This window comes from Adiantum capillus-veneris, chromosome 26, assembly GCF_014529385.1.
Source record: "Adiantum capillus-veneris isolate H3 chromosome 26, ASM1452938v2, whole genome shotgun sequence".
In the NCBI taxonomy this organism is placed as follows: Eukaryota; Viridiplantae; Streptophyta; class Polypodiopsida; order Polypodiales; family Pteridaceae; genus Adiantum; species Adiantum capillus-veneris.
This window is the reverse complement of record NC_140956.1, coordinates 138,627,916-138,641,127: the sequence shown is the minus strand read 5'-3', so window position 1 is coordinate 138,641,127 and position 13,212 is coordinate 138,627,916. Positions and strand designations below refer to the sequence as shown.

General features: G+C 45.3%; 1 protein-coding gene across 7 annotated transcripts in view; it reads left to right on the top strand.

Annotated features, from left to right (window-relative positions):
- Positions 1 to 13,212, top strand: part of LOC147424271 (5'-nucleotidase / magnesium ion binding protein) — an 89,102-nt gene that overhangs the window by 41,625 nt on the left and 34,265 nt on the right. For 6 of the 7 annotated variants that reach the window (XM_086501286.1, XM_086501290.1, XM_086501288.1 and 3 more), the window contains exon 9: positions 2,499 to 2,559. In XM_086501286.1, the coding sequence (XP_086357412.1) occupies positions 2,499 to 2,559 (61 nt within the window). Of the gene's footprint in view, positions 1 to 2,498; positions 3,052 to 13,212 lie in introns of those variants that run through there. The other variant, XM_086501287.1, reaches the window with a different exon arrangement.

Sequence of the window (13,212 nt, the reverse complement as noted above, 5' to 3'; positions counted from 1 at the left end):
GAACAGGAAGGGAAAAGGCCATTCTCTTTCACTAGAATGTGACATGAAATGGGTGTTGAATGGGAAACAAGCTCTACCTGTCACCGTGATGTAGGCAGCAAAAAGGCCTTAAGGGCAAACACCTTGGCATAGGATAAAGGAATGCATATCTGAAGAGAGGAAGAAACATGAACAGTTGGGACCAACCGTTTCCTGTCGCCATGTTGTGGCATGAAATGGGCATAGGACGGGAAATTATCTGCCATTTTCAACATGTATATGCTTGAAAATGATGGTTCCCTGTTCACTACCGTTTGTGGTCATGAGGCCCTCCTGCATCTTAGGCGAGCTTAAGAAAACTCTTTTAAGAATATTAACACTAATGCGATCAAACTCGGTTCTTCAGACATGCAGTAGCTAAGGAGATAAATATGGTCAACCTGCTTGCAGACAAAGCCGGAGGATGAAACTAAATGGACGCCATAATATGGACTGTACGATCCGTAGAGAGACATGCGGAGGAAACATAGAGAGCTTCCACTAAGCTATCTTTCATTCAACATACCTTAACACCCATGCTGCCTTCTTGAAGGCAACATTCCAGGTAGCCATGATGCGTAACTAAATGTAATTAACTGGCCTTAAGAAACTACTTGACTGGGCCATACATGCGAATACCAGGTAGATGGTATTGATTGGCAAAGTTGATAGCAACTCAACAATACAGTGAAAATGCATCTGTTGCTTGTAAATTTCCAAAATAGAGCTCTATGGTAAAACACAGAATCATCCGCATAAGATGTGCCAAAACATGCAAACCATTTTGATAAAGCCCTGTGAACTGCCATGCCTAATGTGTTTGTCCATATATAACAGCATAGGCAGTGTGGCAATGGTATAGAGTAATGCACTAGGTGAACAACCTTGATGCACCAAGCATCCCAAGTCCCATGGTGCTGAAATTTTTGGACAAAGAAGTCCCAAGGTGCTGAAATTTAAAAATGCATCTGGCTATCCCACCTTCATGGGCAATCCTTGTCATGCAGTGTGCGCGTGTGCATATATATACACACACACATTTTTTGTGCGTTGAAACTAAAGTTCAATTGATTACAATAATGTACAAGACATGGCTGATCCCACACGTCATAGAAGCCAGTGCTTACTGCTGAAGTGAAATGTCTCCCATTACGAAGAGACTGAAGGAGCTGAGTATGAAAGTATGGGTAGGGCAAAGCTGATTAACTGTTGGCACAATGAATTAAAGTTTTGATATTCCCGAGTGGGTGTCCATGGCATCACATGTGTCCCAAAATTCCAAAAGCATCTACTTAAACTGTGGCTCGGAGCATAAGACCTCATAAAATCCACGACAGCATAATATACATCATCTACACCCCAAGCTCTTAATTGGAATTGAGCCACTGACCCACATCCTTTGCATTGGCCATTTTACGAGGGAAGAACAAAATAATAGCATTCTCTTCGAATTGTTGTACCGGAAACACCGTATCAGGTACAGTAAGAGTCAGCACATTTTCTGGAGGAGCCTTATCAGCCTGACGAATTTCAGCAATTTTCTCATTCATTTGCATCTAATACAATGCGAGCATCTGCATTCTCTTGACGATAAAATTGTGGTCCGATATCCGTACGATCCAGTTTCACACTGGTAGCACAGCCGCTACGCTCCAAATCATGGCTGTACAATGCTTGATTCGAGGTAGAAGATGAAGCCATAGAGTTTACAATTTCTGTTCTTTCAGAAACAGATCTGTAGACCCTTCACTCTCCCACACGCATTGTCTCTTTTTCTCTGAGAGGAAATGCAGTGAAGTTAACGTAGCTATGGCAAGGTGAGAACTAACGGAGTGAGCTACAGGCTGTGTACACAACTCAGCTGCCCACACTTTACTGACACGCAGCAATTGGCAAGTTGGTGATCAGATTTTGACATTTTCAAAAGATTGAGGCCACCTAAAAGCTAACAAAGGCTGGGCAAAAACTCCAAATGAACAACTAAAGAGCATAAGAGCACAGATTTTGACTGAGCATACTCTTCGCAGCCAGTGGGATACTTCAGCAAGCTCTCCCAGGGCAGCGGAGCGGCGTGGATATTCTTTCCTTAGGACATGGGCGAGGTCTTTAGTTCTTTTTACTCTGGATCAAGGACATATCACCTGGCATTACACATCTCCTCAGCGATTCATTCCGCATCCTTCCTACATGCCACCTTGATGTATACATAGCACTCATACTGTACTCCCCATTTTGTACTTTAGGTGATCGTCCTTTGAGCATCCCCAGAAGTCGCTTTGTACACAGTATGCAGCTCCTTTTACCGCAGAAAAATAAAAACACACCATACAACACACACAAGCGCCCCCCCCCCCCCCCTTTATACACAAGCACGCACACCGAGGCACATACGCTTGCACACGGCCACTCACATTATTTGTATTTTTCACACTCGGATGATGAGATGAGAAATTTATTGTTACTTATGTTTATTATTACAGCATGGTGAGACAATGGGCTATGTCACCAACTTAGTGAAGGATCTTCAGACCCAAAGCTCAGGTAGATTTGAAACAACAACAGACACATGAATTCATCATTCATATCGTCGTAGGGATTGGTCATGTCATCTATTTTCTGCAAAAGGTCATGTTAACATTGTCTCTGAGGTGAGAAACTTACATGACAGGCTTATTTTGCAGTAAACAAGAAAATCAATGCCTTTGGCTGTTATAAGTACAAATAGATATTGAAAGAATAAGCCATTCTTATTAGCAAAGAAAGTACTGTAGGGGCTAGTCTGCTCTGTTTGGTTGAAAGGCAGTGGCAAACAATCATGAAGTTGAGTTACAAACACAACCAAAAAACATGGTGCTTCACGTACAAATTATTCAACAAATGTAGTGCTACCTTGCTGGGAAAATTACACATTCTTTATATGTATAACGGGCCTGCTGAGTGTATGCTCGCAAACAAGCATGTGTATTCACGACACAACACCTCTAGGAAGATGTCCTTGTTGATTCAAATGAGAATTTCATCACCATTACGCTAGGCACTATCCATTAGTGTAGTAAGATTTGATGCATGTAGCATCCTTAGTTGAAGTACAATTTGGACATCAGTTTCTTGCAGCAGATTGGGGATAGGGAACCTACAAGACTCAATTGCTTGGGTTAGAGTTGGAAACTGATTGTTGGACTTACTGTCAGGTTTAATGAAAGAGTTGGGAGCATTGTTGGTGATTTTTCCAATATCAACCATCGAGTCAAATTTTTGGTTGCAAATTGCAGATTTTTCTGTGCATTTATATTGAAGACAACAAGCTTGCATCTGATGCCCTTATTTTTGCTTCTTTGCCTACAAGAGGCTTTGTTGTTTTGCAGAACTTGCAAGACTTTCTGTACCAATCGTTCTAAGAGCACCATCGTTCTAAGAGCACTATCAACCACCATTTAGCTTATGCATTATGCCAGTTTACTAGGTGAATACCAGTGCTAAAGATAATTGTATCATGGTAGGCTAGGATGCATTGAGCGTCTTGATCACTAACAGCAAGGTGACTCCCTAGGGACATTGCCCTCGCCAGCATAGCCTCTCATTGTCTTTTCTAGACCAATCCTGACAAGCACCAGATAAATCAGCCTTGACCCACGTGGCAATCATACCTATGACACCAAATGATCACAGTGAGGATAGAACCTCCTATTTCTAGTGCAAAAAAGAGGTTATGCCTCATTGCCAAGCTTAAAATCCCTTTTAGGACATTCACGGCCTAAACGAAAATTATGGATCCTCATTGTGCATTTTTAGCCTTTTAGTCTTTCCAAGTTCTCCACTTTGGTGCATCCTACAGAACCATCTGCCAACAAGAAGGAACTTTGTGAAGCTGCTGACACGGCATGGCTAGAGCAGAGTAGAGGAGAACATGGGAGCAAGCCGAGAGAAATAAAGAAAGGAAGATTTTTTACGTCTGTTAGAGGCCGTAGTCAGCCTATGAGACAAATCGAAGTACATGGACTATGTCTATCTATGAGAAGGACCAAAGATACAAAAAGAAATGGTACAAAGCCTGTAATATGTGGTGATTGGGAGTGGGAGGTGTTACATGAGGGGAGGGGATGGAGCTCTATCACTAGGGATAAATGCAGATCCTATATGCTGAGGGTAGTACAATCATGCCATGTGCAAAGTATAATCTAGCTTCATCTGGTACCACAATCAGGGTGTAATACACGGTTCATGGTGGGTATGGTATGAAGAGCCCCTGGAGTACTGCAGCAAGATCCACAAAGGTCTGAGCTCGCCTCTACCCAAAGAGAGAGAAAAGAATGAAATCAGATGGTATATTAACGTATTTAGAAGGCCAAAAAGGTACTGAAAAGGGAACTGCATATGATATGAGCAGGGGAGGGATGGGAGTAGTGAATGAGGGCTAATGTGACACAATGAATGAGAGAGAGAAATGAAATGATATATGAACGTCTTCAAAAGGCCAAAATGACCTATGAGACCATCAGATACAAAGTGGTGAATCTAATACAATGTCTGAAGTACAAGTACAAAAAGTACTGAAAGTAAAAATGAAAACTGAAAATGAAGTGTGAAATGTGAAATCTGAAAATGTAGAATAGGCCCTCAATGACAATCTGGGTGTCGTGCTAGAATGCCTCTGATCCTCTGCTGGAGTCTCCGTCGATGTAGTGTGCTCCTGTGTCTCGGTCGTGGTCGTCTCGATCTCCCAAGCTCAATCGCCCTGTCAATGAGGGTGCCTCTCGTATGAATGCGGGTACAACCCTGTGCTGGTGGTTGGTCTCTTGGCTCCCTCGATCCAAAGAAGTCTGTGATCTGTCTTTGCGACTGTCGTACTCCATGTCTCCTCAACAGACTATCTCTATGTCGGTGTAGCTCAAGTAGATATAGGCCAAGGCATCTCTGATCCTGATACCTCATGACTCTATCTAGGGGTCCAAGACCCTCCCTGAATAAGCAATGGAAGCGCCCTCGTATCTCATAATACGCAGTGCAGTGGCATATGTAGTGTAGCTCTGTCTCTGGCTCTCTACCGCATAGTTGACATATCCTAGACTCCGGCGGTATCCCTTTGAATCTACCCGTCTCAGTCTCCAGCGGGTGTGAGGATGTGCGAATCTGACCAACAGCACATCGCAGGCCATGAGACAAATGAGTGTCCATGTAGCTTGGACGAGTCACAAACCCATCTCCCGAAAGTTGGAGAAGGTGCTCTTTGTAGAAAGCCATCTTGGTGCCCAACTCTTGCATCGGCTCTACCCATGTCCTTCTGGTGTCCAACTGTATAAGATCCTGCCGAATGAGTCTAGTGATCTCCGTCCGTGTGACTGGTAGGGAGGGTGCATCCAGGGAATACTGAAAGGGAGGCAATCTATCCATGCTGAGACCATGTCTTTGAAACCATGAGGTCATCTGCGCATACCAACATGATGCATCTCCCTGCATCGCTAACTGTCTAGAGGACTCAAGAGCCAATCTGGTATATCTGCCTCTATGTGTATCCCATAGATTGTGCATAAAGGACATTGATCTGGTAAGAGCCTCAATCTCTATAGGAGGGGCAGCTACCTCCGCTCGAATAATCGCATGTGGTACGGAGGCCTTGGCTCTAATCATCCGGGATATCATAAATACCAAGGGTCTCTCCATGTTCCTCCAACTGTCATGATTCACAGATGGTCCCCACACTTGGACCCCATAAAGCATAGCTGAAGCAACCAAAGTATCAAAGAGCCATAACTTTGTTCGTGGTTCTTGAAACTGAACCTGCGAACACATCCTCTCTAGCCCTCCCAATGCCGCATTGGCTCTGGACAGTCTAGTCTTTGCTGCTCTCCTCAGAGTAAACCTCGGTCCCGTGAATACCACCCCCAGATATGTATATTCATCTGTGTACTCCACAGTGTCTTGACCATATACGAATGTAGGTGCCGATCTCTTGACCCACTGTGGTGTGGTGTTAAACACCATAACCTTGGTTTTACCAAGGTTCACAGACAGTCCACTATCCTCTGCAAAGTTGTGCAATGCATCCAAATGTCTCTGCATGCCCTCTGGCGACTCTGATATCAACACAATATCATCAGCGTATAATAATAAAGGGATCCATGTCCCTGCTAGCTGAGCGCCTCTGTCACCCTCTCTGTCAATGTAGTCAGAGACCTCATCTACATACATACCAAAAAGTGTAGGGGACAAAGGACACCCCTGTTTCACTCCAATAGTGGAATGAACAATGTCAAAAATCCCCTCAGGAGTGCGTACCTGGCCAGTCACTGAGCCGTATAAAGCCATGATCCCCCATATGATCTCTGTGGGTACTCCCAACTTCAGTAGCCTGTGCATCAATCTGGCCCTCGGCACTGTGTCAAATGCTTTGCGGAAGTCCACAAAGCAGCAATACATCCGTCTCCCATGAGCCCGACCCTCCTCAATAATGGCTCTGAGTGTAAGAATATGGTCCAAAGTGGAGAAACCCCTCCTGAATCCAGCTTGTCCAGCTGCTCGTATGCCCTCATTTTCTGCCCATTTACTCAGTTGCTGTTCAAGAATGGATGCATACAACCGTGCCAATGTGTGCCCTATCATAATAGTACGGTAGTTCCCTGGCACTGTGGGGTCCCCTGCCTTGAAGAGAGGTACAATAGTAGATAATCTCGAGGACTCGGGTAGTCCCTCACACATGACACGGTTAAACAACCGTGCAAGAACCTCTGACAATAAATCTCTAGCATGTATGAAGTGCTCTGCCACCAAACCATCATGATCATATGCTCTCCTAGTCCTCATCCTGTCAATGGCGTTTTTCACCATCTCAGTGGTAAAGAAGGTACTAGTGGCTGGACATGGCTCTAGAGGGTATGGTAATGGTGGTTGCCCGGGTACTGTATATAATGATGCTGCATACTGACCCCAAGTCTCGGGAGAGGTAATCACTGGAGGAGGTAAGTGCTCACGGAAGAGACGCCAGGCCTCACCTGAATCTCGACTCAAAAAGAGTTGATACAAATCACGTTCCATCTGGGCTAAAAAGGCCCGCTTCTTCCGTCGCACTAAACGCCGAAGAGCAATCCGAGACTGTCGATATGTAATGACTCCAAGTATAAGCTCGCTCTGAATCTGAACTCTCATCTCTCTGCATTCCTCATCATACCAACTATTCTGAGGCATGTTCCCAGAACGTCTTCTCTGATCTGGTTGAGTGTGTGGGTATGCCTCTGCTGCTGCCCCATGCAAGATCTCCGTCAATAAAGTGGTGATCTCCTCCACTGTATATACAGGCGCGGCTGCCCACATTCGTCTGTAAATCTCTTCCACATAAACTGAATCCGTCTCTGGTGTAAAAGTATACCGTGTGTGTGCAATCCTTCGTGGTGTCTGAGAGACACTATACTGGAAAGAGACTGAAAAAGTCAGGAGAGCATGGTCCACTGCTACTCCAACAGGTCTAGGGCCCACACTGAAATCCTGAATATTAGAGATGAAGCTCGGTGAAGTCATGACATAGTCTACTGTATTGGCCCCATGTCTGTGTGGAAAGCATGTGAATCCCCCAGACGAAGGAAAAATCTCTAGACCATTAAGTATGGCCAGACCATGCGTAGTCGCCATCTCTATGAGATATCTCCCATACTCTGTGTGCTCTCTATCCTGTGAGTGTCTGTCAAGCCCCATCTCCGATATATCCATCTCTCTAAGCATCTCCTCCGAGGTATCATAAAATACCGTTTGGGAGTTGCCCGTCCTGGCATTAAAGTCTCCCAAGAGAATGATATCTCCATCTCTAGAGAACTCCCATATGTCATCATCAAGTATAGAGAAAGGGGATTGCCCTCTAGGTGAGGTATAGATTGATGTGCTAGGGGGAAAGTAACATATAGCAACGTATAAGAATCTGCCTGTCTCAGCTCTCAGTCTCACCCACATGTATCTTGCCTGGTCATCTCTCCGGACAATCTGTAATAGCGGCTGCAACTCCTCCTTGAATAAAACTGCTACCCCTCCTGAACCTCGACTCCCATGCTGGGATCTAGCGTCTGGCCGACAAGCTGTCTCACATAAATAACCAGTCACACTTGGCATCAACTGTCCAGATTTTTGATGTGTCTCTGAGTAAAACACAATGTCTCTATCTCTGAGGCTATCCTCAAAGGCACCCACATCCAGCCTATATGATCCATTACAATTCCATGCCGCCATCCGGAGTGTGGTCCCATATGTCTCGCACCGTCATGCTGTGCGTTTTTCCAAAACCACTACTTTCCCTCCTCTATAAAAGGCAATTTTTCCCTTCTCCCTTGCTGCCTTGATCTCTGGCATCAACTCTTGCATATGTGCTATTTGTGCTAAAGTAAGGTCATCCCCCATAAATATTCCAGTTTTCTTAAGTGCCGGTCTCTTCTTCAGGAATTCCTTCCTTGTTTCCAAAGTCGGGAAACGCAAAATAAGTGCTTTCTCTTTGACGTTTCCCTTCTCATCCACTCCTTTCTTTCCTACTCTCCAAGCACCTGTGTGCATAGGTTCCGGGATGCCCATGCGCTGCAAGAGTTCCTTCACTTCGTCTTCTACATTTTCGGTGTCTTTGATACCAGTAATACGCACATGGAGGGCTCTAGTCCTCCTCAATGGTCATATTGATGATGGTAGAAGTCTGTGCGGCTTCTGGCATCCGGGCCTTCCCTTTCTTTGCACCTTCAATCCATTTTTCTGCTTCGTCAACTTTCTCCTGTGTTTTAAAAAGGCGCTCCGCCCATGAGGAAGCCTCTTTCGAGTTTTGTTCTTCCCCTTCGTGTAGAGTTTTCACCTTCTCCTTAATATCTTCGAGCTCCTTTAACATCGAGGGCTGATTTCCCCCTTCCGTTTTGGGCATAATTTTGCAAGCTGCAAGTTTCCCTTTAAGCTCTTCAATCACTGCATCTTTTTCCTTCATGCACTTTTCCACATTGGTTTTCCAAGATTCAAAGCTTGCAATTGCCTCATCCAACTTTTTCTGCATAATACATTCCATTACATTCACTTCTACCCGCATTAGAGCCTGCATCTCCCCTTTCACAGATAGATACATCTCATCATGCCTATCAAGCATCGCTTTATCTAATTCTTTCCTCATATCTGCATACATAGAATTCTTATAACTATCTGCATTTGCGTACATCTCTTTCCTGATGTCATCTCTCATAAAGCTGAGCTCAGATTTAATCATTACTTGAACCCTCTCCATCATTAAATCATCTTGGACTTTGACGGTTTTCCCTGCCCTCAGTGAGCTTGGCGAGAGTATACTATCTCTGCTCCTCTGCTTGAAAGTCGCTTTCATTTTTTGTGGGGTGGTGAAGCCACTTGCATCACCATCCTCGGCTGGTTGGTCCATCTGAGAGAGAAGAACAAAGACTCACCAGCAGAGGTCTCGCCTCCCCCCTGGTTGGCCTCGCCTTCGTCACCAAAGTCCTCGCCCTAGCCCTGGCAGGCTGGTCTCTCTCGTCGCCCTTGGCTCTTCTCTCCCTCGCCCTTGGTAGGCAGCTCGCTCTCGCCCTTGGCAGGCAGCTTGCCCTCGTCCTTTAGAGGTCAAGACCCTCACCCTCGCCCTTGGCAGGCAACTCGTCCTCGCCCTTTGTAGGCTCCTCGTCCTCGACCCAGGAGCTCGACCTCTTGACACAGGACCAGCAGCTTACCCAGGCTTAGCAGCTCGCCCTTGACCAGGTCTAGAAGCTCGCCCTTCATCTTTCGACCAGCAGCTCGCCCCTCGCCCAGTCGAGCTCGTCTCTCGTCCAAGATCAGCAGTTCGCCCTCGCCCAAGACTCTCGTCCAGCAGAGAGAGAGCTCGCCTCTCGTCCCTCATCCAGCAGGTTTGAGCACGACAGCTCGCCCTCGCCTCAGCCAGTTCGCCCTTGCCAACGTGCTCGTCCTCGCCTCAGATTCCTGCTCGCCAAGAACCTGCTCGCCCTCGCCTCAGCCAGCTCGCCCTCGCCCCAACCTTCTCGCCCTCGCCCCAACCTCCTCGCCCTCGCCCTCGCCTCAGATTCCTCAGCCAGATCGCCAAGAACCTGCTCGCCAAAGACCTGCTTGCCCTCGCCAAGAACCAAGAACACAGAGAGAGAGAGAGAGAGAGAGAGAGAGAGAGAGAGAGAGAGAGAGAGAGAGAGAGAGAGAGAGAGAGAGAGAGAGAGAGAGATTTGCTTTGATTTGATATTTACGTCCTCGGGGGGCCAAAATCACCCATGGGACCCTCGAAAACTCTAAGCAAACTCCCCTTGCGGGGGTGTGTGGTGTGTAGCACCCTTTGCCTTTTCCATGAGTAGTGTGTGACGTTCTAGAATACTGGCTAGGTATATGCCTAGAGTTGTAGGAGATGGGTCGGATTTAGAGAGCAATTCCTCAAGAGTAGTGCATCCCCTTGTAAGCTGCTGAAAATCAGCGCGTATGTCGGTGTATGCGGGGCATTCTAGAGTCACATGTGTCTCATCCTCAATCTTTTGTAAACTGCATTAGGTGCATTCTCTTTGGCTTGCATCAATTTTCAGCCATCCTCCTGTCTCTACTTTCAGCCTGTGAGCTCTGATACGCATCATAGTGATGGCTCTTCCTGCTCGGTGACACATAGGAGTTCTTATGTGAACTTGTGTTTCTGACATTTTGTATGCCTCCCAATACTTTGTGTGTACATGTTTGCAGCAGTATTCAAATTTAGATCTGTGTGTAGCCGTCTTCCATTTGTTGTGGAGACTGTCTAGCGCTGTCAGCTCAACATTCAGCATATAATCTCCTTCTTTTCCTTCTTCGATAGGCATGTCTACATATGCTTCCACATTCCATCTTGCAAACCATCTCTTGATGTCTTGTACCAGACTTGAGGAGAGGATTTTGCTCTTGTTGGTTTTTTGTGGTGCACAACCGACTCCCCATGCCACTTGTGGTATTCTATTGGGAGACATCTTCTTCACTTTCATAATGTATTTGTACATTCTCTGCAATGCTTTCATTTCTAATGGCCTGTTGCCTGTTTCCAACATCATCACGGAGTATGGTGTCGTCGTTTTGACCCCAAGATGTCTACATAAGAACTTCTTTTCTATTTCGTTCCATGTACTGGCCGATATGCTAGCACCCCAAACTTCCACCCCGTATAGTATGGTCTGTACTACGCATGTTTCAAATACCATTGCTTGATCTCCCATCTTCGGATATTGCTTTGTGTACACATATTCTCAAATTGGTAGTATTTGGGCTTGCCCGTATCAAGTCTGCTTCTTACACAACTTCCCCATGCATGATTGGAAGGAATATCCACTCCCAAATATTTAAAACTATCCACCACTTCGATTGCTTGGTCTAGGTACATCACCTTGGGCTGATTTTCTATTTTGTGTGTTCTTATGGACATACTCTTCGTCTTTTCCACATTGACAGCTAAGCCCGTAGCTTCACAGAAAGCATGCCCGGCATCCATTGATCTTTGTAATGACCTGAGGTTATATGCAAAAAGGACTACATCATCGGCATATATGAGAAGCCAAAGTATGAAAGCTCCAATACTTGGTCTATCTTCTTCTTGTGCGAGTGCTTGTTGTATGAAGTCCTCAAGTTGATCTATGCGTAATCCAAAAAGTGTTGGGGACAGAGGGCAGCCTTGTTTCACTCCCATGTTACTTTCGAACTCTTGGGAGAAACCCGTTTGCATTTTCAACATGCATCTCACCTTTTTGTAGAGACGAGCCACCGCCGCTCTAAGGTGTATCGGTACTCCAATGTTTTCCATTCTTTTCCAGAAACCATCTCTGCAAACTGTGTCGAACGCTTTTTTGAAGTCCACAAAACAACAATACAAAGTTTTGCGGCTTTCTTCCATCAATACTCTGAGCGACATGAGGTGATCTATAGTGCTGTATTGACATCTAAATCCTGCTTGACCAATTGCAGGTTTGTCTTTACATTCAGCCCATACACTGATCTCTTTTTCCAAAATGCTACCCAAGAGTTTTGCCATGCATGAACCAACCATAATAGTGCGATAGTTTTCTGGCTGATTTCTGTCCCCACTTTTGAATAAGGCCTTAATCCAGGTTTCTTGCCAATCTGTGGGTAGATCTTGCGTGGCTGCTTGATTTAGGAGTCTATGGATCCATTCCTTAGCCACCTTGCCTGACCATTTCAGCATTTCCGAGCTCATGTTATTGGTGTCTAGTGCTTTCCCATTCTCAAGCTTTTGTATACCTTTTAGAGTTGCCTTCATAGTCAAGGGTTCTTTCGTTTGCAACTCGGGTTGATTTCCAATCATTTCCTTAGCATCTTTGTGTACATAAAGTTGTTCCACATAAGCATACATGTCTTCTTGGTTGATGTCTCCCATGATATCCTGTCGTTTCCCTTTCATTTTCCGCCATGCCCCTTTCGGGTTCTCTTTGAAATGCTTGATCTCTTTTTGTTCTTTTTCCAGCTCGTATCTTCTTCTTTTCTTTCGTAGGAGTGCATTATATTCTTTGCCTAAAGGTGTCCATTCCTCCTCTGACTTGAGTGTCATTCTCAACCTGTGTTTGGCTGCCTTACATTCTTCATCAAACCATGAATTATGTGGCATGCCTTTTGCATCTTTCTTCTGTTTGCGAGCTCTACCCATTACAACTTCAACGGTTGTGATCATTTCTTGTTTGAAAATTAGCCACGTGTCTTCAACATTGCAGGGTATGTCATGTATCATGAGTATGCTATCAAGAAAAGTCGCATATTCCTTTTTCTTTTCTATTTGCATTTTGTATGACCAAGTCGGCTCTGCTGCTATCTTTTCCTTCCTTTGTGTGGGCACTCGTAACCATACGTGAATGGGTATGTGGTCCGAGTTTGGGGATCGTTCTCCCACCGCAAAATCATGTATTATGTGTGATCCATCGTAACTAACCAACATGTAGTCAATGGTGCTCATCCCTTTATTGGCTGTGTATTTACCCGAGTTTGCAAATTTCCGCGATCCATTTATGACTAACATTTGCATGGAGTTCATCATGCTAATCAAGGCTGATCCTTGTGGATTTGTTATTTGGTCATGAGAGCACCTCTCCCACATAGGATTGGGGGTTGTCATATCCCTCCTTATTGGCAGGATGTAGTGTGAAATCCACAACTTGCATTTGAGTGTGTGCTATACGAGCATTCAAGTCTCCCATAAGCATGACTATGCCCTCTTGTGTG